The sequence below is a fragment of the Aspergillus glaucus genome, assembly GCF_001890805.1.
Source record: "Aspergillus glaucus CBS 516.65 unplaced genomic scaffold ASPGLscaffold_7, whole genome shotgun sequence".
In the NCBI taxonomy this organism is placed as follows: domain Eukaryota; kingdom Fungi; phylum Ascomycota; class Eurotiomycetes; order Eurotiales; family Aspergillaceae; genus Aspergillus; species Aspergillus glaucus.
Window position 1 is genome coordinate 624,210 of NW_019170459.1, and position 26,100 is coordinate 650,309.

The window sequence follows — 26,100 nt, forward strand, 5'->3', positions numbered from 1 at the left end:
CCCAAGGCAAATACAGTTTTTTTTTTTTTTTTTTTTTTCCTTTTTCCTTTCTTCCTACGGGCATTTGGTTAGCCAAGCGTGGCTCAGAAAGATACAGTGTTTTCAAGTGTGTGTTTGCATTTTATGGGACGGCGTTAGATATTCGTTGTGGACTTCCTCGACAGCTGTGCTCAAAGCCAAGCGACGCTTTTGGATTGTCTTTTTTTGGTTACGGTGATTATTTGCGTCGGACATGTTGTCCCTAGCCTGTACATTTGGGATAGCTATCTCTGCGTATGCAACTCGCATCATCGTCTCCTAACTAGTTCTTGAATCGTTTAGTCAGGTAGTTCGGGCTATTCAGCTTCTTCATTCGTTTTCCTCGTCACTGTGTGTTTTCTCTCCAGAGATGCACTGCTTTAGAGGCGTAGTAGTAGAAGTCTTGCGCCGAATACCATCCAATTCCCGTATATATATATATATAAAAAAAAATCTTATTCAACCTATACCATTGAGGCAAGTCACAGCGTAATCCATAGCCCTAATCTGGTCGTTTACGTCTCGACGATTTCTAGTCCATTTAAATAACCCTGAGGTGCTCTTAGAGGCATGTAGAAGTTGATGCTCCTGTTCCAGTTCCCTGAGACTGTTTGGCTTGGGGCCGAGATGGAGAACCTCTACGGAGTACAAATTGCATTGTCGGTTCTCTTTGATGAATTTAAAACATAAATTCTCAATAGCGTCTACCATTTCTATCTAGCTTCATACCTAGTTGTATTTGTTCGTCGCTCGCATTCTGCTATCCGACAAAGCCAGCCCGAGCCCTATCCCCGGCTTTCCTTCCCCGCAAACCCCAATTTCTCACATCAACCTGCGACAAATCGTAATGACAAAATCAACGTAAATTTGGCGCATAATATCCGGAGCTCCATCGCTCCTTCCCAGTCGGAGAATCGTCAATGGGGTTTTGTTTTGTTTCCTCAGCGTGTCCAAGTCGTGGTTTCCTCTTTGGGCCTCAACGCGCTCGTCGCCAGTCACGCCTTCCTATTTTGGGAAGCCCTCTCGCCCACGCGCCCGCTCTATTTAAACCACCCCCTCCTCTCCTCCCATCTTTCTCTTCTTTTTTTTTCTTCATCCTCTTATCCCCCCTCCGTCTCTTTTCTCTTCTCCATCTTCCCTTATCCTAAGCTCACTTCTACCCATCAATCTTCGCCATCTTTATTTGTTCCTTTGGCTCCAGCCCTCCGTTGCTAGGAGCCAGAGCCCCGCATTTCCCACCAGCAACTCCAAGCGTTCGTTTGGGCTCGACGGTAAGCTTCACACCTTTCCTCCCTTTGTGTTCCCAGCCCTAACAATCTTCGAAGGTCTCATCGATACTGTCCGGCTCGCAGATTCAAGCGTCGTCGAAAGGTGCGTGTTGTGATTGTTCTCGTTGACGTTTTGCCTCGCGTCTGTATACGCCCTTGTTGTTGTTCTTGTCGAAAATACGTTCTAGTCTTTCGAGGAAGCTTACGGAGGCGGGACGCTGTTCACGACGATACGGCTTGTTTTCTTTTATTTGTTTGCTGCCCTTGTTGAGATCTTCGATGCGTGACTCGTATCGCTGGTCATTCCACTCGCTTGAAGAGCACTCTTCCACCTTTCGAACCCTATAACTAACAGTCAACAGATCTCCTTCGTCTTAATATTTAAATCGACTTACCATGTTGACCAACAATCCCCGTCCGGATCTTGCTGAAGATCCAGCCTTGGACAATCCCAAGCTGGTCACCGATTCTTGCAGGAACGTTGACCTGCCTCTGGCAGCGTTTAACCTCAACCATATGGTAAGTGTGTTTTCTCTTGGAAGTTTGAAGAAAAGGAGACTTGTCGTTTTCACTTGCTCATCCGCTGCATTGCAAGATGACTATTCATTCACCTTTTCTTTGCTTTTCTTTTTTACCACTCCCGACTACTTGTTATTTTCCATGGCATTGTTTGCTTTTTTTTGGTCATTAACTATCCCTGTCCCCTGCTATTTCCCCGACAACTGTCACTGTTTTCGATTGGCGTTTGGCCCATCTTCCTCCATCCCCATTCACCCTGCAGTTTGTCAAACGGTGTTGGCAGACAATCGCCCATGATTCACCAGCTGCAGGCAGGGTTTCCTATTGATGTAGGAAGCCGACATTCATCTCCTTTGTCTCAACATGGCTACAAAAGGCTGCCAAACATTCACAACATATCTTCTTTCCTGCCGCCCTAAACTATTTAGACCCCATCATCCTCCCCCCAACTTCCTTCTTCTTTTTCTATTCCTCTTCATCACCTATCATTATCCCAAGTTCCAGCATCTCTTACATCCGCGTTTACATCCCCTTTTGCTTATCTATATTACTTCTTTTGCCCTTCTTTGCTTTACCTTGCTTTGAAATTCCTCATCATGGAGAGCCAAGACCAAGTCAACACACTTGGTGATGGTCTTCGCCATCTTCGCATGCGTGATGCTGACGAATTGGTCAAGTATGCGATCCCGACCGAAAATGTCTCTCGCCCAGGTTTCAACAACACCGGCAAAGAGGTCGAAGTCTCGATGAACGCCTTTGGAATCACGAAGTACCCTAGTCGAACCGTTTACCAGTACGATGTAAGTCACTCCCTATGTGCTTATCGAGCTCATGTCTCTCGTGATCAGCGTTCATATTGTTTCTGTTATACTAACGATGAGTAGGTTCACATCGGAAATGGCGCCGAGAAGACTGCCGTCATCAAGAAGGTTTGGAACTCGAATGCCCGCAAGAATGCCCTTAAACAGACCATCTTCGACGGACAGAAGCTCGCATGGTGCGTATTGGGACCCCTTCCCCTACTTTCTTTTCGGTGTTTGTATTGAACAATCACTAACTGTCGCAGGTCCATGACCAATTACCGCGACGGTTTGAACGTTGAAGTCGACCTGGACAGCGAACAAGGCCGTCCGGCTGGCAAGACACCCAACCGCTTCCGTCTTGTCGTTCGTCCTACAAAGACGGTCAATCTCGCCGTTCTGAAGGGCTGGCTTGATGGTACCATTTCCATGCAAGAATCTGTCTTGGAGGCTTTGAGTAAGTTACCTTCCTGCCACTCGAGACTATCAAGTGTCCACTAACAGTCGATAGACTTCCTTGACCACGTTCTTCGTGAATACCCGAGTCAAAAGTTCCTTGCTATCAAAAGATCTTTCTTCGATGAGAACGGAGAGAACCAGGACTTGGGGAATGGCGTTCTCGCTTTCAAGGGCGTTTACCAAGCCATTCGACCTGCCATTGTAAGTCCTCTGGTTTCTCACTTTCATATTTCGTGCTAACCCCGTGCTCTAGCATCGCGGACTCGTCGTGAATGTGGATGTTTCGAACACCTGTTTCTGGGCCCGTACTTCCTTTATGGGAGCTGCCATGGCCGTTCTCGACGCTCGTGACAGGCAACATTTGATCCATCTTTTGAAGCCCATCGATGATGGCCACGGCGGAAAGACCGAGTCGAATGGTTTCTACGAAATCCATCGCCGCCTCAAGAAGCTGCAGGTCCAGCCGCACTACCGTGGCTGTCCCGTCCTGGGCACCAACTTCATCGTCAAAGGCTTGATCAACGGCAACGCTCGCCAGTACACCATCGACTTGGTCGACAAAGCTACTGGCAAGAAGGAGACGATCAACATCGAGACGTACTTCAAGCGCAAGTACAACTTGGCTCTGGACTACTGGGAGCTTCCTATGGTTGAGATGACCAAAAAGGGTGTCGTCTATCCCATGGAAGTCTTGACTATCCATGGACTCCACAAATACCCCTGGAAGCTCAATGAGTATCAGACTTCGCATATGATCAAATATGCCGCCTCTCGCCCAGCTGACCGTCTTAACTCTGTGCACAAGTCCAAGAAGATGCTTGACCACGCCAATGATCCGGTTCTCCAGAGTTTCGGCCTCCAGATCGACAGCAACATGATCCGGACCAAGGCCCGTTTGCTTCCGAATCCAGAGATCCAATTTGGTGGTAACCAGCGCCACAACCCAGGCACCAACGGTCGCTGGGATCTTCGTGGAAAGAAGTTTTACCAGCCCAACCGAAAGCCCCTCGAGGCCTGGGGAGTTGGATACTTCGTTGGTAAGCGGAGCCCGATTAATCGTACTCAGATTGAGAGCTTCTGTGATTCGTTCATCAAGTTGTACACCGGTCATGGTGGCAGTGTTCCCAAACGCCCGAATATTGTGGAACTGAAGGAAGACATTGGCGAAGCGGTCAAGCGTCTGTACAACACGACCGGCGTCAAGTTCCAGAAGGACCCCCAGCTTCTTGTGATCATCGTTCCCGACAAGAACTCTTTCACGTACGCGCGAATCAAGAAGTCCTGCGACTGCCGTTGGGGTGTTCCTTCTCAAGTTTTGCAGGCGGGCCATGTCGCTAAAGGCAACCCTCAATACGTTTCCAATGTGCTCATGAAGGTCAACGCGAAGCTCGGAGGCACAACTTCGCGCGCCATTCCCAAGGTGCCTGAAGCTGGTCTTCGGCCTCATTCGATGATCATTGGCGCCGACGTCACTCATCCTACCCTTGGTGTTTGGTCACCGTCAATGGCGGCTATAGCAGTTTGCATGGACACGTTCGGTGGTCGCTACTGGGGTGCGTGCGAGACCAACGGTGAACGAAACGAAATGATTGCTCGCTCCAACATTGAAGTTATGCTGACTCCTCTTGTTCGCGAATGGATGGCTACTATCGGAGGCGGACGGGCTCCGGCGCACGTTTATTACTTCCGTGACGGTGTCTCGACCGGTCAATTTGACCAAGTTCTTCAACAGGAGGTCTTCGACATGAAGTCCATCTTCATGAAGCTGACTCAAGACCAGTGGAAAGGAAAGTTCACCGTCGTCGTGGCAAACAAGAGACACCACCTGAGGGCTTTCCCCAAACCTGGCGACCGAAACACTTCCGACAAAAACGGAAACCCTCTGCCAGGTATCTTGGTCGAGAGAGATGTGACGAGCCCTCACGACTGGGATTTCCTTTTGTACTCGCACATTGCGCTTCAAGGAACGTCTCGCCCTGTTCACTACCATGTGATTCTCGACCAGATCAAGCATCGCCCACAAGAGCTCGAGAACATGATCTACGACCATTGCTACCAGTATATGAGATCTACGACTTCTGTTTCGCTGTGTAAGTACATCTTGTCTCCCAATGTTTTATTGTATCGTTGCTAACTTCTGAATAGTCCCGGCGGTCTACTACGCCCATCTGGTTGCGACTCGGGCTCGCCACCATGAGGACGTTCCTGCTAGCTCTGGACCCCAGAGCGGTCCTGAAGTGAAAATGACCAACCCGAAGCCTGCGAATCGACCTGTGGACCCTAGGCTTTTGCCTATTCATGGAACTTCGAACAGACTCCCTTTCGGCATGTGGTTCGTCTAGAATCGACTGGCGAGTCGTTCCTCCTTCTCGACTTTGGGAATATCGGTGTTTCTCTATTCTATCTTGGCTTGGATGAGGTTCTCGGGTCTGCGATGGCCGGATTGAGCGGAACCGGCCGGCCCTTGCGGGACGGAAGGATCTGAATGAGACAGCTGTTGCGGACTAGAATACCAATCTACTTAGATAGCTATTGACAGCGCCTTCTACTAAGCAATATGAACACCATTGATTCATCTTTGGCATCTTGTATTCTCCAACTTTACTCGAGTTCGCTGCGACACAATCCCGTGCGTTTCTTTTCTTCCAGCCTTCGAAAGATGTATCCCATTTGAGCATTCTCTTCTATTCTAACAAGTCTCACCGATGCTAAGCCGGCAGTAAGAGATATATATCGACAGACGAAGAGAGCCAAGAAAAATCGACATTGCAGTAGTAAAAAACAAACAGCCTGCTCCAATTTTTCATCTTCCCCTTGTTTGCTGCATACATGGAATCAAGTACATATCGAGAAAGACAACCAGATGCATTGGAATAAAAAGTGAGAAATGATTAAGGGGCCTTGTTTGCTAATGCAGAACCGCCAATGCCCAGAGTACATGTATTCCCTAGAAGTAGAAAAAGAAGAGAAAAAAATTTTTTTTTCATGTTATGCTTCCAACACCAACACATCTGACATCCGGACCAATTGTAAATCAACCGACAAGTCCCAGCAATCTGAGTGACCCATTTGCTTGTCTTCAGGCGCGGATGAGAAAAAAAAAAGAAAACAGAGCCTTATGAACGGAACTCGGAAGTGAAAGTAAGGCGGCAAACAGGAATGAAATAAAAAAGACATGCAGGGGAATGAAATCGATAAACTGATAGGTGGAATAGATGCAAGTGCAAGTACGGAGTAACACTCCATAGAGAAGCGTTGACCAACCAGCCAACCCAGGTGAGACCGGGATGGATGTGTAGCGGTGTATGCTGTAAGGACCTGGGCTTTATTTGGAATAGCGCTTGCAGTGCCTTGGTTTGATGGGAGACAATATTCCAGGCGCCTGCATCGTGCATCGTGCCGTAAGCTCTGATTTCTTTATAGATTATGCAGCTCAAAGGGGAAAGAGAAAGAAAAGAAACTCGTCAAATAAAAGATGCACGTAGAAGAGAATGAGCGGTTAGATGCGAAATGGATGGGTAGAATAAAGGTTTGAAGAAAGAAAGAAACAAGAGGGAGAAGAAGGTAAAAGATACTATACACAAAATGCAAAAGCAAACATTTATAAAGGTTTCGTAGGGCCAGCTCAAAAAGGGAATAGCACCAATCTTTCCTCAAAACATCCGCAAGAGCGTCCTGAAAAAGATACAACGACCATAATCATACATCATGATGCATCGCCCGCAGTTCCATTAGTTAGAGGCACAGCGCCGTCACCGGCCTTGTTCGCCTGCTCGTCAAGCTCACCAGCGCCATCAGACATGGCCGAATTGTCCACTCCATTCTTCGAGTTCCCAATGTCACCAAACGAAGAAGCCGCAGCGTCGTCTTCTCCATTAGCATCGTTGGTCTTCGCATTGGAGTCAGGCTTCGCGCCATCGATACCGCCGCTGTTTTCGTCTTCCGGAATGCCCATACCCGCACCATTATTCTTCTTGATCTTCTTCTTGTTGGGCTCTGAGATACCGGATTTGGAACCAAATGAGGCACTTGGCGGCGCCGGTCGCTTGCTTGGACTCAAGGTAGGTCCTCCGAGGTTAGACGGGGGAGCAATCTTGCCAGATGCTGGAAGACGAGGTCGAGTGGCTGTTGGCCTTTGTTTGGGTGGTAGCTCGAGGTCTTCGACGAGAGGGTCGTTGTTGTGCGCCTCCAACTTGTTCTTGAAGAATTCTTGCACGAGCCCGATTTGTGATGATAATGACTCGGTCGTGATGCGTGGGTACTGCGATGGTGGGGGGAAGATGTTTATGACTTGCGTAGAGCTAGAGACAAAAATGAGCATGATTTCTGCAAAACGTAGATTAGACAACAAACATACCTTGTGTTCTGGGACTGCACAGCACTGATCCTGTTCTGCAGAAGATGGAACGGAACACTCAACGTAGCGAGACCAAACTCCTTGTCCAATCCGAGTTCCTTGAAGCCAAAGAAATCTTCATCGATATCTTCAGCAAAGTCGCCGCTGGCAAATTGATCACTTCCATCCGCAAAGGCATGGGAACCGTCTTCACCGCCCTCAGCAAGAGCGGGACGCAGAAGTTCAGAAAGCAGGGATTTCATGCGATCATGGACAGTTGCGAGCTTGCTTCCAAGTCTTTCCACATCATCCTTGATGTAAGACTCGAGAGATTCGATGTCGATGCCGACAGAGGAAAGGGTGTGGAGAACAATCTCTGGCTCCGTGTACGGCCGCTTCCATTGGGAGTTCTGGGTTGTACTCTCAGGCGAATCGCTAGAAGGCACTTTGGGAACCTCCATGTAGGACTTCAGGGTTTCGCCGATCTTCTGGAAGAAGTCTGACGCAACATCCGTGACAGCATCAAGCGCTGAAGGCTGGTATTCTTCAAAGCCAGCATGGTAGAACAACTTGGCGACAGAGCGCTGGAGTGCTGACTTGCAAATCCAAGGAGAAGTCACAGGCCCTTGATCGTTCATCACATGAGATGGGATATCTTGTTCGACGAATGGTTCCGGATTATACTTTTGGAATTGGTTTTGATACATCTAATGCATGTTAGGATTTTCCGCCATAAAAAAAAAAAAAAAAAAAAAAAAAAAAAAAAGGATAGCGAAGTAACATACCTGAGACTGCAGTTGCATCTGCTTCACGATACCAATTTTCGAACAGATTTTCCGCGTTTCTTGCATCTGCCGCATGTTCGCATTCAGCTTATGAGTAAATTTGCTGTCCGGTTGAGTAAACGATCCCTTGGGCAGGATCCGCAAAAACTCTTCAGACGCATCGACAATGTTCCCATCAGAATCTTCTCTCCAGAGTATCTGGTCAGGTAGATCGGGAATGCCAGACATGACATCGTAGTAGTCGGGAATTACTTTATCCTCTTCCACTTCAATGCCTTCCGCAAGAGTCTTGCCGGCATCATCAGATTCCATCCCTTGTGAAGAAGACTCGCGGGCTTTATCGCCATCGTGATGGGCTTGCGTCTGGCTGAGCAACCATCTTCTCATACCAGCCTTTGTTCTAAGCAAAGCCGGTTCGTCAGAATTGAGTTTGTCGCCCTTGAACAGACGGTGACGTTCTGCCGCGATTATAGCCCGATCCTTTTTCGTGACTTGCTTCCAGACCTTGTACTCCGGATCCTCCACATCCACACCTGATGCGGATAAGGCACTTAGCGCTGCGTTGGAAGTGACCATGCCATCGATCTCCATGGAATCGTCTTGGCTCGCGGGCATGCCAGCCGCAGGGTCTGGCGTCTGAGTACTTGGTGGCGGTGTTCCGAATCCATTCTGCGTGCCTTCCGTATCGACGTGAGAGTCCGCACGTACAGGAGGCGGCGGCTGTGAGGATGCGGCACCAGGTGGTTCAGAACCACTGGGAGTATTCCTAGCAGGAGCAGCGCCCTTCTTAGCAGCCGACTTTCCGGGAGCTTTTCTGCCCCTCGAAGACATGATAGGTTCATCGTCACTTTCTTCCGCGCCGTCGAGGTCTGCCATTTGAAGTCTGCGTTCCTCCGCCTCGACCTCTGCACGGTCTCTGATGACAATATCAGGGATGAGAGGAACGACCTTCTCCGTCTCTTTTTTCATGTACATGGCATGCTTGCGCAGGATATGTTCGGCGGTCGTGTTGTATTTGAAGCAATTAGCCCAAATCAGGTTCAGGTCGTCCACGAACTCTTGTTTGGACCTGTATTGCAAGGCTTTGAGCTTCTTGGTCATTGTTCCCAGATCCATTGGATGTTTGATTACTATCGCGCTAAAGTTAGCATGACTGCAGGTTGGAGAGAAAGAACAAGGAGAGTTCGCTTACTGTTGTAGTAGTCAGGCGCATCGCGCTTATTGACACGAGTCAAGAACGCAGTAGAATGCTCAGTTATAGCCTTGAGTTCGCTGAGGACCTTTTCCGCTGCCTCGTAGAGCTCCTCCTGACCGATCTTATCCTCACTGGCCCATTTGCTCCGGTTCTTGCGAACCTCACTCATCAAGCTGCGGAGTTCCGCGTCGGATGCTTGAACCATTGTCCGCTTCATATCGATTCGCGCGATCAGGTTCTTCAAGGTCAAGCTGGAAGCACCCAGGTTCGCGCTACTTAGCGAACCATAGCCGCTCTGGGTCGAGTTCGCGTTGTCATTGCCAGCATTGGCTTGTCCAGACATCTCCGCCTCGACCTGTCGCTCCGATTCCTCCAGTCGCTTTTGATCCAGCATCGCATCGCGATCGTTTTCCAGCGTGTAAAAAAGGGTATGAAAGCTTCGCTTCGCAGCCTCCTCGGTGGCCCTCTTATCCTCCTCCAACTTCTTCCGGATCTCCTCAAGCGTCTCCTTTTTCATCTCCTTCGAGCCATCGGCACCAGTAGACGTCGCGAAACTAGCACGATGACCCGGCGACGGGGTACCACCAAGATCCTGGGATGACGGCGCGGCAAGCGACGACCTGGCCTTCGTCGGCGATTGAGCGGGTTCAGCAGCAGGAGGCTCCTCCGTCTCTTCATCCTCGTCATAATCGTCATAGTCATCATCGTCTAACTTCCTCGCAGGCTTCTTCGGGGGAGGCGGTGGAGGCGCGGCCGGTTCGTCAGCGCGTAAGGTCTTAGTCTCGGGGTCGCCAATATCCGCGACAGGCAGCGCAGCGTCGCCGGCATCATCCTCAACGTTACGATCCCTATCAAACAACGAGCCTATTTTCGCCTCGCTGCGTTTATACAGATCTCTGAAAACGGCGATGCGCGGATCCTCCTCGACGGCGATATCCGTCTCCGATATCGAATTGCCCGCGTGAGACCCGTCGGCCGCAAAGGAACCGCGCACGAGAGGCGTTCGCGAACCGGAAACGGATTTCGGATAGCCATTGGCAAGCTTCGAGTCTTGAGAATCATCGGGAGGACGTGGAATTCCTGGCGGGAGCCAGGCGTGGTGGTTGTGGCCGAGCGACATGCTCGCTCCAAAACCCCGATTCTGGGGCGGGCGAGGGGGCTCGAATCTCCACGGTTAGAATCAAGTTCGTAGAGGGTGCAGCAAGAGGGTTTTAGGGGTGGAAATTGACATAGAGAGAAAGTTCAGATCGTGGGGGTTTGAATGCAGATGATTCCAGGGCTTAAAATGATGGCTTTGATGGGAAAGGGGGATGGAGAAGATGGGCGCTGCTGTAGGAGGTTCTCTGCGCGGATGAGGTGAAGTCGTGAAGGCGGAAGGCCGCCGCAGTTTCAGACCAACCGCGCAGTTCGCATCCGTCGAGACGAGGTAGCAGTTAGCATATGAACAGTAGAAGAGATGATTATTTCAGTATTATAGTAAAAATGGAAGATTTGTATAGCTAAACAATAGAACGATCTCCTGCGACCACTGCATCTGTCCCCACCAAATCAATCAGTTCCTACTACTTACAGCACATGACCCGAAGGCATCACTATCGTCACCAGCGTCGGCTGTCTTAACCAGCCTTCTCCAACTCCAAAACAACAACCCCATTGCATCGTGTACTCACAATATCACAATGCGGATCCGCTATCCCTTCGCGGGTAAGTCTCCTCTACCCCATACCACACCAGAACCAAGAACTAAAGTAAATACAGGCGCCTTCATCCTCCTCATCCTAGTCGCAGCCTACGCCGGCCTCCTCCCCCACAACACCTCCTCCCCCTCCATCCCCTCAAACCTCCAACCAAACGACAAATTCCTGCACCTAATAACCTTCTTCCTCCTCTCCCTAATCTTCTACTGGATCTTCGACACCTCGCGCCGCCGCGCCCTGCACCTAACCCTCCTCGTCTGCACACTGGGGCTCGGCGTCGGCTCCGAGATTCTGCAAGGCCTCCTCCCCAACGACCGGCCGTTCGACCCGCTCGATCTCCTTGCGAATCTGGTGGGTAGTCTTGGTGCGGTGGGGTTGTGCGGATGGTATCATCGACGGATGTTGGAGAGGAGGCGGAAGGCGAGGTATGGGGCGCTAGCGGATGATGAGGGTGACGGGGAGGATGTGGAGTTGGGTGCTACGGGTCATGGGCGTGACGAGGAGAGTGGATTGGGACCGCAGGAGAATGGGGTTATGTCGTTGGAGCAGGAGGTGGATAATTGGGATGAGAATGCGGTTGATAATTGGGGTGAGGAGGATAGGCTTGATGAGCATGGCAACGGAGCTCCTGGTCAGAAGACTGGTGGTGCTGGGCCCACGGCTGGAAATGATGAGGGGAAGAAGCGGAGTGATTGATTCGAATCGCCCTGCTTCTGGTGATGTTTTGGTTCTTTTTGGAAAGTCCTAAAAGCAAGAAAAGAACGGGAGTTTCTTCATCTTACGATTGATCCGATTTTGTGTCATGTATTATGCCGTCCCCATTTTTTGTTGTTGATTGAGCATTTCCTTGCCCTTTGGGCTCTATGATGATGTTTACTACGCTATACGAGTGCACTCTTTTCTGTAACTAGCGTTGTCATGCCGTGTATGCTTCTTGTCAATGTGATGTTATATAGTTATTATACGTATGATCTTTCCTTTGGAGACAAGATTTCACCAAAGATATCACCCGGTAGATAGATATGGGAATTCAAAATCATATTCATCTAGAATCACATCAAATATAAACGGTCATCATTGCTCATGACCAATTCAAGATCTGCTAATCTACGCCAATTCTAATGTTAGTAGTGTATGGCAGGTACGGGGGCACAAAAAAGTACAGGGGCAAAGAAACAAAATCGAGGCATTGACAGGGGAAACGATGATCAGAAAGGTCGACCTGGCAAATTGAGTGATTATTATGTGCCTGCCGTAAGTGCACTAATAGGATTAGAAACGGGAAACAGAGAAAGAAGGGTATAGAGTATTATAATGTGAAATAGAAAACATGCCATGCGATGGTATAACAGGGTCGAGACATAACAATGCAAGTCAGAAAATCATGAACAGTCATAAACAAGGAACCAATAAGCGAATGTATCAAAAGAAATGAAATGTCAAAAAACACATAGGGTGGAACAGAATATAAGCCAGTAGATAGTGTGATGTCGAGCGCACAGGAGTTATTCGGTATCCGAGATTTCAGACCAGCTCCTGTCGGAGGTTGAAGGGCGATTCGTAGATGTCTGCAGATCAGATTTGTTGGACAACTTGGCCATCTTCGGAGACCTTTCATCTCCTGTGCTCTTCGGAGATTCAGTGGTCTTGCCGAGTTTTACATTGACCTGCTCTCGCAGGACTTCGTATAGGAACTGCAGCTGCAATGGATTGATCACCATCATCATTCTCTGCTCTCGCAACCGATCGACAGTCTCATATACAGGGTCTTCCTCTGGGTCAGTCTCATTTAACAACTGTCCGGAGTCGAGTTCTTTGAGAAGGTGGTCAAGCGCAATGAAAGTGCCAGTTCGCCCAACACCGGCACTGCAGTGGACCACGCGGGGATTATTCGGACTGCATTTGGAGGCCGACAAATCAAACAACTCAAGGAGAGCCGCGCGGTCTTCACCTTCAGGTTTGGTATGGTCGGGCCAGCCTGCAAAAAGGAAGTGCCAGACAATCTTGGATTCCGAACCCAGTCTCAGTTCAAGTTTGCGAATCTCAGAGCGACACTTTTCATCGAAAGTGGTTTCCAATAGGGTAACCTCGCCTAAAATAGTAGCATCTTCCTTGTCATGTTCTTCGTCGATGACAAATGGATCGTCCTCGTCCACCTCCAGTAACATCGTCGGATCTTCAAGGTCGAGAGGAAAATACTGTGCACATTTTTCCTTGCCTAACTCGAACGTCTGTGTAAGCATGATGATGACAGCAACTTCGCGGCTTTCATGGAAGACCATATGCCAGAAGTGGGCGAAATGTCCCTCTTTCGGACCCTATAAGGAACAGACGAAATCATTAGACAACTTCTCTTGAATACCCGGAAAAGGCAAATGTATGATACTAACCTGACTTGCGATGTATCGTCTCTCTGCTAGGGTTACAGTATCCTCCAACACGATTGGTGACGCATTGGTATAATCACATGCACCCTCCGGTACTCGGAGGTGAATTCGAGAGTTTGCCCATGCTTGAACATTGGCATATCGATTCCTTGCTTTGACTTCAAGGTCTTCATCCACAGCCCAGCGATGTGAGGGATCGTTAGAGACTCTCCCTTCATGCGCACGAACACTCTCCATCCAACAAAGGTCCTCAAACTTGCGATAGATGTCTGAATGCAATAGGCAACCATTAGTCCTTAGTGTTACCAACGTCAAAGCGGGTTTTATAGAACTAACCAAACACTGACTGACAGAGGAATGGCGGTAGATCCTCATCATAGCCTTCTTCTAGCTCGGGGTTATCCAGATCCTCCTCGTCCAGAATATCAAGTCCGTCGTCATCGTCCTCCGGATGGCCCCGCTTGGTAGTCACGTTTGTATCGATTTTGATCGTGGGATGCGCCATTTTGGCCGCAGCGATCCTACGGAAGGTCCGGACCTTGCCTAGGACGCCGCGCGCCTTGTTGGAAACGCGCTTCTTGGTTGACGCAAGTTTGCGCGGTCCGTCGCCTATGCTGACAATGTCTGACGTTGGCGAGTGGGGAAACGGTTGCGCAGATGCTCCTGCCTCAATCCGGACACCGTAGGATGTGTTGCCACCGAGGAAGGGCTGCTGTGAGGTTATCTGCAGCGTAGACAGATCGGGACAGCTGTTGGAGCTGCCCCTCGATCGTTGCTTGGCCAGTTTTTGAGATCTCGCGGAACTAGAAAGACGGCGTATGGGAGGAAAAAAGGGCACTGTCGTCGCGCAGGACAATCGGGCTTGTATCGCGTATAGCCCGGAAAAGCCTGCACCGTGCCCGGAAGGAATCGAGAAGAGGGGTCCGGTGAGATGCGAAAATGCCCGGATAATGCAGGAACGAAAGGAACGAAACGGGAAAAAAGACAGTAAGGTTATCGCGTCGGCAGAGAGAGGAGAGTGTGAGAATGTGAGGTCATAAATAAATGAGTTAGAAGGCGAAAAAAATAAAAAGGGAAGGCCCTCGTCGCAGAATCTCCCCGCACGAACAGGGAAGGGAGTCTTCAGCCCAAACAGCGATGAGACAAAGGGGAAGAAAACAATGCAAAGGAGACAAAGCAAACAAAGTGTGTAACAAAACGAATTAAAAGTCCCAATGGGACGATTAACCGGTACAAGATGCAACCGGAAACACCACGACGAAAGCGACTCTGATGTAATGAGACGACAGGGATGTTGAGATAGCGCAGTTCGGAAGTATACAAGAGAAAAAAGCAACAAAGTTCCGGGATTTGGGGACTGCTGAAGGATTCAAGAAGTCTGGAAGAAGAATGGAAGACGCGCTAGAAAAATCCCCCTCGGCTAATCGCACTGTTTAATTCTACTCTGCTGCAGTTTCATTATTACTGTACTCTGATCTCTTTCTCCAAATCAACCCCTTATTTTCTGCCCTCATTTTGCATTTCGGAAGCGTCCTGGTCTCGTGACCGTGGGGCGGAGATGTAGCATGTAGCTTCTAATTGGTAGATCTTTCCTAAGCGGCAGAAAAATGCTTACCTCCTCCATCACCGCTTTTCTTTTTTCCCCCTCTCTCTTTTTCTGCCCAACCTCTTTTTCCTCACTCCCTTACACGCAAGACGCGAGCTGCTATCAACATCGTCATAGTTCTCGATGTAGCTGGCTGACTGTCTTGTCAAGATGGGTTTTCATTGGTTTTGGCTTCGGACCGTCGAGGTGCGTTGACAGTTCGCCTCCCAGAAAGTCTCATGTGACTGACGGTTTCCTCCGAACAGGCCTGGCTTACTGCCCGGGTATGTCCTAATAGTACTTTACTGTTCTGGTTGGTTGAGGTGTGAACTGACTCTGATGCCCGATCCGAAGTTGCTGGCCAGCCCGTCGTTTCACCGGATGGTTGGAAGAGTCCATCAGAAGGTGCAGCACATTCGTCATGGTGTACCTCCCGAGGAGATGGGAGGTACCAAGATCGACAAGAATAGTATGACTCATTTCTCTTGGGGATGTTGGGCTGTTAGTTGCGCCTGAGACTGACCTGTTCATTTGCTAGATGATGGTCTTCAGCGTTTCGCTCGATATTTCAAGGAAGAGATTAAAGATCAGTTCAAGGGCAAACCGCCGAACAAACTGTGACCATGCTGTATATTCGAACGACATTATGTTATGATACCCGATAATAGAGTCTCCCCCTCGTCTTCGCTCCATACTGTACATTAGGTACCGGATAAAGATTGGGCTGCATCTCTTCTGCACCGTGGGCTGTATCCCTCATTCTATCCGGAGAAGGAAACGTCAACAGCTCCACCGCTTTGCTCGGCTTCTTATGGTTTAGCTGGGCTTTGAAGTTGGAAGCGTACATACTATATAGTCTAATCAATTCTTTTAAATTGCTCTGACGTCTTGTGCTCCGAATCTCAAAAATGAGCCATGTTAACCCGACCCGTCATATACAATAGTGCTACGGGTACTTGCTGCTTATAGGTGGGACTTGTCTATTGCGTACTATTGAAGATTCGAGGTATTTAGATGGAACATATCATATTACTCAGCATTCCGATTGCGCTTGGGGGTGTTGAGTGCAGAGTGCGTACTGCGTACTCCGTACCCCTGGCAGAGATCAGTGTATGTACTGCATCAATGTGCATGTCTTATCTAGTATTCCAATCGACAGCTGAACGTGAAGACGCACTCTGCAGGACAATCACTTAGCCCTGCAGAAGAAGCATTGTGGAGCGTCCAACGGTTTCTTATCACTATGGGGCACGGAATTCGCTGTACTCCGGTAAAAGGATTCTTAGTCCGTACGGTACCTGAATCACCGCACTCGGCAGAGGTATCCATGGCCAGAGCTACTTGTCAGGTGACTAGATCAGGCACACGACAAAAACCACTTAAACTGACGCATATATAATAGGCCGAGGCATCGGAAATCGGCACAATTATTGGTCTTTGTTGTGTTTGTTGTGTTCCGAATTGAGGCCGAAGTGGATATCGGAAATATACACAAAAAGAACATGACGAACCAGGAGTCAGCGAGCCATGGGACTGTGGACTTTGGTGCTGGTTTTTTTTTTTTTTTTTTTTTTTTTTTTTTTTTTTTTTTTTTTTTTTTTTCCCAAAAAAAAAAGGGAAAAATAATAACTCCCCTGTGGCCCTTTTTTTTGTGATTTAAAAAACCCAAAAAAAAAAAAAAAAAAAAAAAAAGAAAGAAAGCCAGTTTAGCTGCTGCAAATCTTCAATAGCGGCGACTATTTTTAAGCCCACAATCTCTGTCAGTCTCCCGTAGTTTATTCCAAAACAGGCAAAACGTCGAGTTAGTGACCCGAAGATAGAGTGCGCCGCTGTAACAAAAATACAAGATTTACCCGTAAGCCAGGTAAGATATCCGGTCTATCCTGAAATTCCCGTAATGTCCATGACCGGTTAGAAGCGCCGGGTTGGAATCATTTCAACCAATCATCACGCGCAGTATATGTACGCTCCACCAGGATAACCTCGAAGCATGGCTGGGATTGGCGGGAGCAAGTCTGGAATGTCTCAAGTGGTGATAGATGATTGGCTTCCGGGGTACATTAGTGGCCAGACTAAGATGGCGCTCCGAAGTCCCACCGACCCAAGATGGTCTAGCCTGTTCGGATCGTTTCTTTTCGCCTCGTATCGCCAAATAAAAAAGGAAAAAGGGAAAAAAGAAAAAAGAAAAATGGAGGCCCCTCGCTCTGGATCATTCATTATTATTAGCATTACTGGGCACTATTCATTCTTTTCTCTTTTACACTGACTCTTTAGCCGCTCTCGTGGTTTAACTCGCTTTTTCTCTGTCGTTCTCTCTTTTCTCTCTTTGTCTTCCTTTTTCACCCTTCTCTATCACTTTTCCAACCCTAGGGAATCTTCACTATTTCCGTGGCTGATTTGCTCGTCCGTCATTCGTTCATCCCTTGGTACAGTTGGTGATACGAACAAAGAACCCTGGGCAACGTAACTCTTTCATACACACCAAAGCCGCCCGATTCTTCATCTCTCACCTTCACCCTCGCATCTTTTATCATCCTCCACGAGTTCATTAACAAACTACTCGCCATCATGCGTCTTGCTAGTCTCTCGTTTTTGCTATACTCCTTGTCCCTCGTGGCTGTCACGTCGGGACAGAGTGCCTTCTCCGATATTGGTAACCTCGTGACGTCTGAAAGCTCAGCTCCCTCTGCTACATCCTCCTCGGAGTCCTCGGAGTCCACCTCAGAGACTACTTCTTCTTCGTCCTCCGAATCAGAGACTCCTACCACCACTTCAGAAGAATCTACTTCGACCTCTTCTACTTCGGAATCGGAAACCACTCCCACGTCAACCTCTTCGTCGTCTAATTCGGAGACCACGACTACCGATGAACCATCATCGACCTCTGCTACCACTACCAGCGATGCCACTACCACGGGCCCCACGAAGACCAGCGCGACCACCACCTCGAAGCCCAGCACTACCTCCCAGGTGGTAGTGGTTACGACCGTGCAGACTGTCAGCGGTACTCCCGTCCCCACGACTATGAGTTCTACCTCTGTCAACACCAACGCTGCCGGTGAGGCCACCAGTGCCCCGGGTCTCAACGAAGATTCCAGCTCCAACTCGGATGACTCGGGTCTCTCTGAATCGAACAAGAAAGTTGTCATTGGTGTTGTCGTTGGTGTTGGTGGTGCCATCGCGCTCGGCGTCATTGGATTGATCTTCTGGCGGCTCCGCTCCAAGAAGAACCGCGGCGATTCCGACGAAGCTGCTGATCTCATGAGCGGCACCCCGGTCGGTGCTGGCTCTCGTGAGAAGGCACCTAGCCCTGGTGCTGCTGGTGGCACTCCGTTCAGATCCACCTTGGACCAGTACCACAACCCTGGTCCCGTCAACGCAGCGTCGAATTTCTAAGCTGATGGCACTTGATCCCCGTCCTCGCAAAGAAAACGACAACAATTACTTCTGAAGATGTACATTCTCGACGATCCTTACGCAATTTGATATTGGCGTTTACGGGTGGTTGACTTTATTCTCATGCTGCTATACGAGCTGCATCTGCTTTCTGTTTCGCATAATAGACAAACTCCACGCTCCTTCGACGATGACGCTCCTTTCCTTTTTTTTTTTTTTTTTTTTTTTTGTCCCAGCGATATTTGTTTGAGAGCATTTCGCTTCCCTTTGATTCCCCCTGCGTTTCGTTTGAATCTGGTATTTGATTCCGCTGGGAAATTGTCAAATATGGTATTTTCTGTCTTATACTTTTTTATTTCTCTTCTTTCTACTGGCTCTATAAGTTGGGTCAGAAAAGTAAAATTCTCTTCTAATGTATCTATTGTATTTAATTAGTGACAGGAAATACACATCTCGCTCATTTAGTGTTCATCCAGAGTGCGTAGCCGCTGATCTGAAACAACCCTAATCCCGAACTGACGTGTCGGGAGACGTAACCAACAAACTGGTTGTTCGAAGTCGATCCCAATTCAACATTTCCAATTTTTCTAACATACAAGGTTCGAATTCTGATTGAGTTCAATATTTGATTGGCGAGGAGAGCACGCGAGAGTATTCCGAACATGGATCCATCGTACAGAGTAACATCTAGGCCATCCCCTCTGCCCCATAATATTCGCCACAGGGATACCTACTCCGTAGGACAACGCTTCGAATTTCATCTTAACTCTGCAAAAACCACCAGTATTGAAAGATCTAGATAAGATTGCCTGAGGAATGTAACCTTCCCAGAACCGCCTGGCGCGTCGCGTGACTCCGCGTCTCGGGTCGTGTCAGAAATCCGATTCTCCATTCCCAACCACATCATTATCGGCATTTGGCATTTGGTATCTGTGAGGCTGGGGTTCTCTTTATGGAGTAGTAGTATATGTATGTCTATCCACACTATTCCTTGTTCCTGAGCGATCTTGTTGCTGATTACAATCAAAGCTGTTGTTTATTGCTTTTACTTGACCGACCTACGCGGACCGTGCAGTTACGGAACACAGACGACATAACACGACACGACACGACCATGTTCGCAACGCAGCCATCAGCACAACCCCAACTCCCGTTTACTCCGTGTACAACTCGTTATCACAATTACACTCCCGCGCGTTCATCGCCGTTATCACCATCTTCAAATAGGAAGATGTCTTCATCACAACCACAATTCTTCAACTTCGCCACACAACAACACCAACAGTCCTCACCACCACCAACCCCCCAATCCCACTTCCAATTCCAAACCCAACAAACCACCCCTCTCACTCCCCCAGCCTCCGATACAAAACAATCAACCTACGCCCACCGCTACACAACCCAAACCGCGAACCCCTTCTCCTCAGTCCCGACCTCGCGCCGCACAACCGGGACCTCTCCCGCCGCGCGCGCCCAACGGCGCAATCTCTTCCTGAACAGGATCAGAAAAGATCGCGATGCGGGGCGGTTCGAGGCGCGCGGGGAGCAGTTGGTGCTTATGGAGGATGTGAAGGAGGAGAGGCAGTGGAGGGAGTCGATGGGGAGGAGGGCGGAGAGGATTATGAGGGAGTTTGGGATTGATGGGGATGGTGATGGTGATGCAGAGGGGGTTGTTGGGTTAACTGAGGGTATGTTTTCATTTCTCTGTATTTGATGATAGATGGAGGAGAGGCTAACTTGAACAGATGAAACTGCCCAGTTGGATGAGTTTTTGTCGCAGGAGCAGGAGATGGAGATGGCGGATATGGAGTTGTTGCATTCGTTGGAACATGAGCAGCAGCAGCAACAACAGCTAAACGGGGGGACGAACTCGTTTAGCGACGAGGAATATGACGATATCTTCATGGACCTCCCTGAGCCAAGCCTACAAGACCAGGGGATGGACATGTCAAGCGGATAAACTCTCTGGTCTACGATATTGCATAAGCGGCGTTGGTGGCTTGGTTACATTGGATTTGGATAGGATAATAAGCCATGTAAATAGGGTATCGACCGGTGTATATGTATATGTACAGATATGCCAAGAAATGTTATTTAATGGATCACGATATGACAGATGTCGCATCATACTCCCAAGAATGCAGAATTCAGAATGCAGAATTATTGCGGAACACAGTCCGGGGGTACCGCTCCCTGTCCACCGGCGCCGCTCATCTCTGCAAGAGGATTGGGGATGAGTTCGTCAGGGGGATTTCCTGCGTTTTGCATCTGCAAGAAGTTAGTATTACTGTCTCCATATTGTCTGCACAGACCAAGAAAACGTACCTCCTGCATCCTCTCCCAAACCCACTCCCTACACTTCGGATCCTCATCCGAATACCCCGGCTCCTCGAACTTCGCGACCACATCTTTAACGATCTGTGTCTGCATCTGATATCGCTTGACATCTTCGTCGCTGAGCTCCCCCTTGCCCTTCTTCTCTGCAATCCAAGGCTCAAACTTGCCCTCCAGTTCCTTCAGCGGTTCATACAGGATGTCCTTGCTCGACACCTTCTCCATGAACCCCATGAACATCTTCTGGATGTCATCTTCGTTACCGGAGGAAGTGGATTCAAGGGCCTTGAGGAGCTGAAGGAGAACCTCGTCGGGGACATCATCGTCTTCGCTGGCAGCGGCGGTGGCTTTTTCGCCGGACTCTTGCATGCGGTTCATAGTGCGTTGAATGGTCTCGTTAAAGGATTCAGGGCTTTTCTCTGCTGCGGCAGCCGCAGCAGCAGCTTGGGCATTGGCTTTATTGGCTTTAGCATCTGCGCTTGAATTACTGGCACCTTTACCAGCACCCCCAGCACCACCACTCTTATCTTTATCACCACCCTCTTCAGCCATAACCTCCGCCAAAAGCTGCTTAAGGAAATCACCCGGCGGCACACCACTGTCCTCCAACTGTTTCGCAAACGCATCGGCGCCTTGTTCGACGGTATCTTGGAATTCCTTGTTATCGGAGGATCCGGATTCCTGCTGGGCCTGGGACATCATGCTGGCCATGTCTTGTTCGAGTTGTTTCATGAAGGCTTGTTCGTCGAATTCGCCGTCGTTTCCAGGTTCATTTTCGGTGGTTGTGGTGGTGGTTGGCTGTGGAGGGGCATTTTCGGGTTGTTTTTGTTTGTTGGCATTGGCTGGGTTGGAAAAGTCGTCGAGGACCTCTTCATGATATTAGTTAATTCTTTTCGAGATAGTTCTTGTCCTAGTAAATCTTACCATCGAGATCATCCAGGTCCGATTCTTCATCATCTTCATCATCATCGTCGTCGTCGTCATCCTCTTCATCCTTTTGCGCTGCTTGTTCTACCTTTACCGGCGGCGTCGGCTGGGGTTGCTTCCCCTCACTTGGAGCGGCGGAGGTTGCATCATGCGGCTTTTCTGGCTGGATGGACGTTGATGTTGACTGGTCCATTTTGACTGCGAGATGGAATGCGGGATTTCAGGCGTTAAGTGGTAACGGAGACTTAGTCAAGTACGGAGTACACCGTATTGAGCGGTTGGGCAGTGAGGAGAGAATTTGACCGCGCGGATAAACGGTGCATGTGAAGTCGCAGTGGCATTTTATTTGGCGGGGAACCGACGACGACCGCGGTTAGCTGGCCTCAGTCAGTTTGCCGTGTTATCGTTATCAGCACTTATACTAATACATATAAAGAGTGAACATGTACTCCGTAGACATGATGCATTTTGAATAAAAGTAGGGCCCACGTATACAAAGGTACTCTCGAGTACAATTGAATACAACTACAAGTACCAAAATGCGCAACCGGGATGACCCTTACTCCATACATCCCAAACCGCATCACCTGACCAACTCCCCCACGAAACCGCGCCGGCCACGTCTCGAAAGCCGGACAGCGTGATGTCAGCCGCCTCCCTCTCTTGCCAGCTGCCATGGTCATGGTCACTCGCCCTTCTCCGCGGGTCGATCTTCTTTGCATGTCAACTATTGAATGTTCTAGGATTCATCGAGTCTCGGCATTAATATTGGCGTCGACTATGACTCTGTACAGACACCGGGACAGCCTGCGTAGGGATTGTCCTGTCATGTGAGCTGGGTGGCCGATCTTTGCCGTGAGGGCCAAATACGGGTATTGTACGGTGTATTGGTCCGGAGTGGCCTACCCCTGGCTGGCTGGCTAAGGTGCCGACCCCGCCGTGCCCCGATGGAGTAATTGAGACGATGCGGTATCGGAATGTACAAGTACTTGTACTTTGGAGATGTCGTGAGAGTAGGAAGAGTGGCATGATCAGGCATCGTACAAAATACAAGTAGTAAGAGGGAAGAAGGAAGAATATAGAAGGTACAGAATACTTGTAGAGAACAGAGACAGGTATTGTAATACAGTTCCTGAAACTGAGAGATCATCCCATTTTCTCTGGACAAATAACACGTCCCCCTCAGATTCATGCTGAGGTCAATTCGCAACCAGCCAATCTCCAATCATATCGGCAAACTGTCTACTGTACTGTGTACGGAGTAAGAGGTTAACGCATCCTGGAGCCTCCCACACGGTCCACGGCCGATGTCCATCCGCCGGTCCGCTGGGTCTGGTCTGACCTGATGGCGGTGGACCGCGAGTGCCGGAGAGGCAAAGTGTCATCTGCTTAGAAGTCTTGAAAACACACAGAAGAGAGAAAAGAAGGCAAAAGAAGGCAAAAGACCAAGGAATTCAGAGAGGCAAATGAAAATCAAAAAGAAAATAGTATTGTCATTTCTTGGCCTTTTTTTCCAGTGTCAATAAGAGAAGAACCAGAGGCCAAGGAAGAGTTCCCACAGTCAGATCTCGGGCAAGGTACTTTTTTTTTTTTTTTTTTTTTTTTTTTTTTCCGCCATAAAAAAATTTAGTTCTGACTATTTCTTTCTCGTTTTCCTTTAGGCAATCTTTTTACCTCACTTCTTCCTTCTCCTCCCTCTTTCTCCCTTACTCTTCCCCAGTCGTTCACAATCGTCCTTTTTTATCGCCAATTTTCTTTATGTCACGCCGTCGTCTGGTCTTCGCTGTCGCTGCTACCTTCGCACGTCCCAATTTACCGCCCAGCCGCGCGTTTACTGCGTTTGGCGCCCTTTGGACTCCTTCGTGAATTAATTATACATTCAGTTGAGGCTTTTGAGGCTCACTGAGGCTCGTTGTTTGAGTCTCTTTTTTTGATTGTTTTTTTCTTTTCTCAACTTGTCTTGAGTGATCCCCCTACAGGGATCCCCCACGATTCTGGAATCCTGGCTTCATTCTAACATTCCGGGTTCGTGGATGAACACACCTGTTCTTTCTTCAATATAAAACCAAGAAAATAAGAACGGCAAAATTAAGGGGGGAAAAGAAAGACCAAGCCAATGGTCTCTATGGTCGAGGCCTCTAATTCCACGCTGAACAATAATGATCCAGCCATGGAGTCCGTGGCCACCAAGTCAGAGCCCATCCTGGAGGGTTCGGTCAGTCCGTCCGTCTCGACACCTGAGGTAGAGGTAGAGGCCTTGACACAGGATGTTGCCCAGACGCAGAAGCGAAAGGGAGGCCGCAAACCTGTATGTAAGATCTTTTTTTATATTCTTCTGTTCACTTTGTTTCTTCTATCTGTTTTCTATGCGACTTCGAATCCGGGGCCCCGCACTCCACTGTTCAGTTTGTTTTTTCCATTATTCAACAGTTATAGATATCATTTTCGGATTCTATTACTCACACACCCTCCTTATCTCACCTTACCTTTTCGTCCCTCGCCACCTCTTTTTCTTTTTTTTCTTTTTTTTTTTTTTTTTTAATGTTCCTTTGCTTATCTTATCTAGATCTATGCAACCTCCGAGGAGCGTAAGCAACGCAACCGACAGGCGCAGGCGGCTTTCCGTGAACGTCGCACTGAGTATATACGCCAACTCGAGTCTACCATCAAGCGTAATGAAGATAGCTTGCAGACTCTCCAGCAGAATCACCGCACTGCAGCCGATGAGTGTCTTATGCTGCGGTATAAGAACTCCCTGCTGGAAAGGATCTTGCTCGAGAAGGGTAAGTCACATTGAATCCCACTCTCCACCCTGATTGTCACTAATAAATGTCACAGGCATCGATGTCCAGGCTGAGCTGCGGTTGAAGACAGGGACACCCGGCGGCCCCCCTCAGCCGAAACCTGTCATGGCCCCCAAGCCGCCAACGACGCTTGAGCGGGCTGCGGTAAACCGGAACTCAGTCCAGAGGCATCCCCAGGCTGGGATCGCTCCCAAGTCGACAGAGCCTTTTGGTCTCTCACAGCATCGCGACGGTGCATACGGCATGCCATCGCCTCAGTTCCAGGCCACACCGCCATCCCACGTTTCATCGCCATCGCACACCAAGTCGCCTGGTTTTGGCTTCCAGGGTGCCATGTCTCCCGTCGGGATGGACGCCCAGGTCCAGCAGCAACAGCAACAGGGACGACCCCAGTTGCTTCCGCAATCGAGGAATCTCAATCAAGCGTCCCCTCCCATGGGAATGCAGCAATCTGAGAACGACCCCAAGGCACTGCCGGGGTCACGGACTGCTCGAGTTCCGTCAGCTGCATATTATCCCTCGCCATTCCAGAAACATTATGACCAACTAGGTATGCTTTCCCGTTGATCATTGCTTCTAGAACTGTTTCCTAATAATCTGCAGAACAAGAATACGATGCCCAAGCAGATCTCGTCGACGAGGATCAAGACTCGGTAGATCCGTCGTCATACGTGCCTGGGTTCAATGCTTCGTCCGGTGCACCTGGATCTCACGCTGTTGGATCCCATGCCCTCTCAACTTTCACACCACAGTCCGAAACCTCCAACGGTGCATATGGGAATGCCAACCAGATGTTGGGGAATTACGAACCGATGCTGGACACAGACCCGTTTGGGTTGAGTGCGAGTATGCACTTCCAGACACCTTTTAGCTACGAACAAACCCACGCCCGTCACTAAAAGCTAGCTTTCTTTCTTTTCCTATGTTGTTACAACTTCTTGTCATGTATTCCATCTTCATCAAAAAGTTCTCTTCCGACTTGGAATCGGAAGAGCTTAAATGTTTGTCTTTATTTAGCATTACCCCGGCGTTTGAGAGGATATTGATACCATTTGTTTTTAAAATCTTTTTGGCAGACATTGTCGGACATTACCCGAACAGCTGAAAAGAGCAAAAAGAGTGTTCAATAATCAAAAAAGCAAATTTATGTACGCTGGCATATGACACGTGAGGCATGGATGTTATTCATACCGGCAGCTCCGAATGTTTACTCTGTACTTCTATATCCGTATAATACCTCGATCTCGACCTCGACCTCGACTTGAATTGAATTGAATTACATTTGCATGTCTTAATCATGATTTCACCGTACTCGTATGTTCCGCATTCAACATCGTCATCGCCATTGTTATGCTCATCATCGGCACTGGCTGCCGCATGGCAACCCCGCATCGGGCGATGTCACCGGCATACAGAGTACAGCCAGTTCAGCAGCGACAGCAAAGATTGAGTCAATGGCTGATACAATAATACCAATTCTCTATTAGATGTTTATTCTCAATTATAACAATCCATATACTTCGTACACTGGAATACATAGAAAGTAACATCGATGATGCCATACGCAGCTCCAAGTGACGCCAATACCCT

The 26,100-nt window shown here is 48.9% G+C and overlaps 10 protein-coding genes across 10 annotated transcripts; 6 read left to right on the plus strand and 4 right to left on the minus strand.

Annotated features, from left to right (window-relative positions):
* Positions 1 to 2,401: 2,401 nt before the first annotated feature.
* ASPGLDRAFT_1514407 (putative eukaryotic translation initiation factor eIF-2C4) lies at positions 2,402 to 5,847 on the plus strand (the record flags this gene model as incomplete). Its single annotated transcript, XM_022542249.1, has 6 exons — positions 2,402 to 2,605; positions 2,690 to 2,802; positions 2,872 to 3,062; positions 3,117 to 3,265; positions 3,318 to 5,154; positions 5,210 to 5,847. The coding sequence occupies 6 exons, from the start codon at positions 2,402 to 2,404 to the stop codon at positions 5,404 to 5,406; spliced, it is 2,691 nt and encodes an 896-aa protein (XP_022402307.1). The 3' UTR covers positions 5,407 to 5,847.
* A 923-nt stretch (positions 5,848 to 6,770) lies between these two features.
* ASPGLDRAFT_65606 (SAGA histone acetyltransferase complex subunit SPT7) lies at positions 6,771 to 10,500 on the minus strand (the record flags this gene model as incomplete). The annotated part of the gene is made up of 4 exons (XM_022548918.1): positions 6,771 to 7,365; positions 7,422 to 8,107; positions 8,186 to 9,315; positions 9,378 to 10,500. The coding sequence occupies 4 exons, from the start codon at positions 10,498 to 10,500 to the stop codon at positions 6,771 to 6,773; spliced, it is 3,534 nt and encodes a 1,177-aa protein (XP_022402308.1).
* A 357-nt stretch (positions 10,501 to 10,857) lies between these two features.
* Positions 10,858 to 12,061, plus strand: ASPGLDRAFT_45608 (VanZ family protein). Its single transcript, XM_022546286.1, has 2 exons — positions 10,858 to 11,084; positions 11,139 to 12,061. Exons 1-2 carry the CDS (start codon positions 11,060 to 11,062, stop codon positions 11,771 to 11,773), a joined length of 660 nt encoding a protein of 219 aa, XP_022402309.1. The 5' UTR covers positions 10,858 to 11,059; the 3' UTR covers positions 11,774 to 12,061.
* A 521-nt stretch (positions 12,062 to 12,582) lies between these two features.
* On the minus strand, positions 12,583 to 14,923 carry ptpB (tyrosine protein phosphatase PTP1; the record flags this gene model as incomplete). The annotated part of the gene is made up of 4 exons (XM_022548913.1): positions 12,583 to 13,395; positions 13,468 to 13,733; positions 13,801 to 14,222; positions 14,895 to 14,923. The coding sequence occupies 4 exons, from the start codon at positions 14,921 to 14,923 to the stop codon at positions 12,583 to 12,585; spliced, it is 1,530 nt and encodes a 509-aa protein (XP_022402310.1).
* A 297-nt stretch (positions 14,924 to 15,220) lies between these two features.
* Positions 15,221 to 15,934, plus strand: ASPGLDRAFT_56986 (uncharacterized protein; the record flags this gene model as incomplete). The annotated part of the gene is made up of 4 exons (XM_022548224.1): positions 15,221 to 15,256; positions 15,316 to 15,333; positions 15,404 to 15,518; positions 15,588 to 15,934. 4 exons carry the CDS (start codon positions 15,221 to 15,223, stop codon positions 15,668 to 15,670), a joined length of 252 nt encoding a protein of 83 aa, XP_022402311.1. The 3' UTR covers positions 15,671 to 15,934.
* On the minus strand, positions 15,414 to 15,934 carry ASPGLDRAFT_45610 (uncharacterized protein). Its single transcript, XM_022546287.1, has one exon. It carries the CDS (start codon positions 15,894 to 15,896, stop codon positions 15,699 to 15,701), a length of 198 nt encoding a protein of 65 aa, XP_022402312.1. The 5' UTR covers positions 15,897 to 15,934; the 3' UTR covers positions 15,414 to 15,698.
* Positions 15,935 to 17,287: 1,353 nt separating this feature from the next.
* Positions 17,288 to 18,674, plus strand: midA (putative cell wall protein). Its single transcript, XM_022546288.1, has one exon. It carries the CDS (start codon positions 17,618 to 17,620, stop codon positions 18,443 to 18,445), a length of 828 nt encoding a protein of 275 aa, XP_022402313.1. The 5' UTR covers positions 17,288 to 17,617; the 3' UTR covers positions 18,446 to 18,674.
* Positions 18,675 to 19,229: 555 nt separating this feature from the next.
* ASPGLDRAFT_1373063 (uncharacterized protein) lies at positions 19,230 to 20,505 on the plus strand. The gene is made up of 3 exons (XM_022541520.1): positions 19,230 to 19,414; positions 19,475 to 20,133; positions 20,191 to 20,505. Exons 2-3 carry the CDS (start codon positions 19,560 to 19,562, stop codon positions 20,403 to 20,405), a joined length of 789 nt encoding a protein of 262 aa, XP_022402314.1. The 5' UTR covers positions 19,230 to 19,414; positions 19,475 to 19,559; the 3' UTR covers positions 20,406 to 20,505.
* Positions 20,112 to 22,060, minus strand: pex19 (putative peroxisomal membrane protein receptor Pex19). The gene is made up of 3 exons (XM_022550110.1): positions 21,704 to 22,060; positions 20,771 to 21,648; positions 20,112 to 20,713 (listed from the first exon to the last, which is right to left on the minus strand). Exons 1-3 carry the CDS (start codon positions 21,897 to 21,899, stop codon positions 20,606 to 20,608), a joined length of 1,182 nt encoding a protein of 393 aa, XP_022402315.1. The 5' UTR covers positions 21,900 to 22,060; the 3' UTR covers positions 20,112 to 20,605.
* Positions 22,061 to 23,402: 1,342 nt separating this feature from the next.
* ASPGLDRAFT_1373007 (bZIP transcription factor) lies at positions 23,403 to 25,552 on the plus strand. The gene is made up of 4 exons (XM_022541518.1): positions 23,403 to 24,014; positions 24,273 to 24,489; positions 24,545 to 25,060; positions 25,114 to 25,552. The coding sequence occupies exons 1-4, from the start codon at positions 23,823 to 23,825 to the stop codon at positions 25,407 to 25,409; spliced, it is 1,221 nt and encodes a 406-aa protein (XP_022402316.1). The 5' UTR covers positions 23,403 to 23,822; the 3' UTR covers positions 25,410 to 25,552.
* Positions 25,553 to 26,100: the final 548 nt, after the last annotated feature.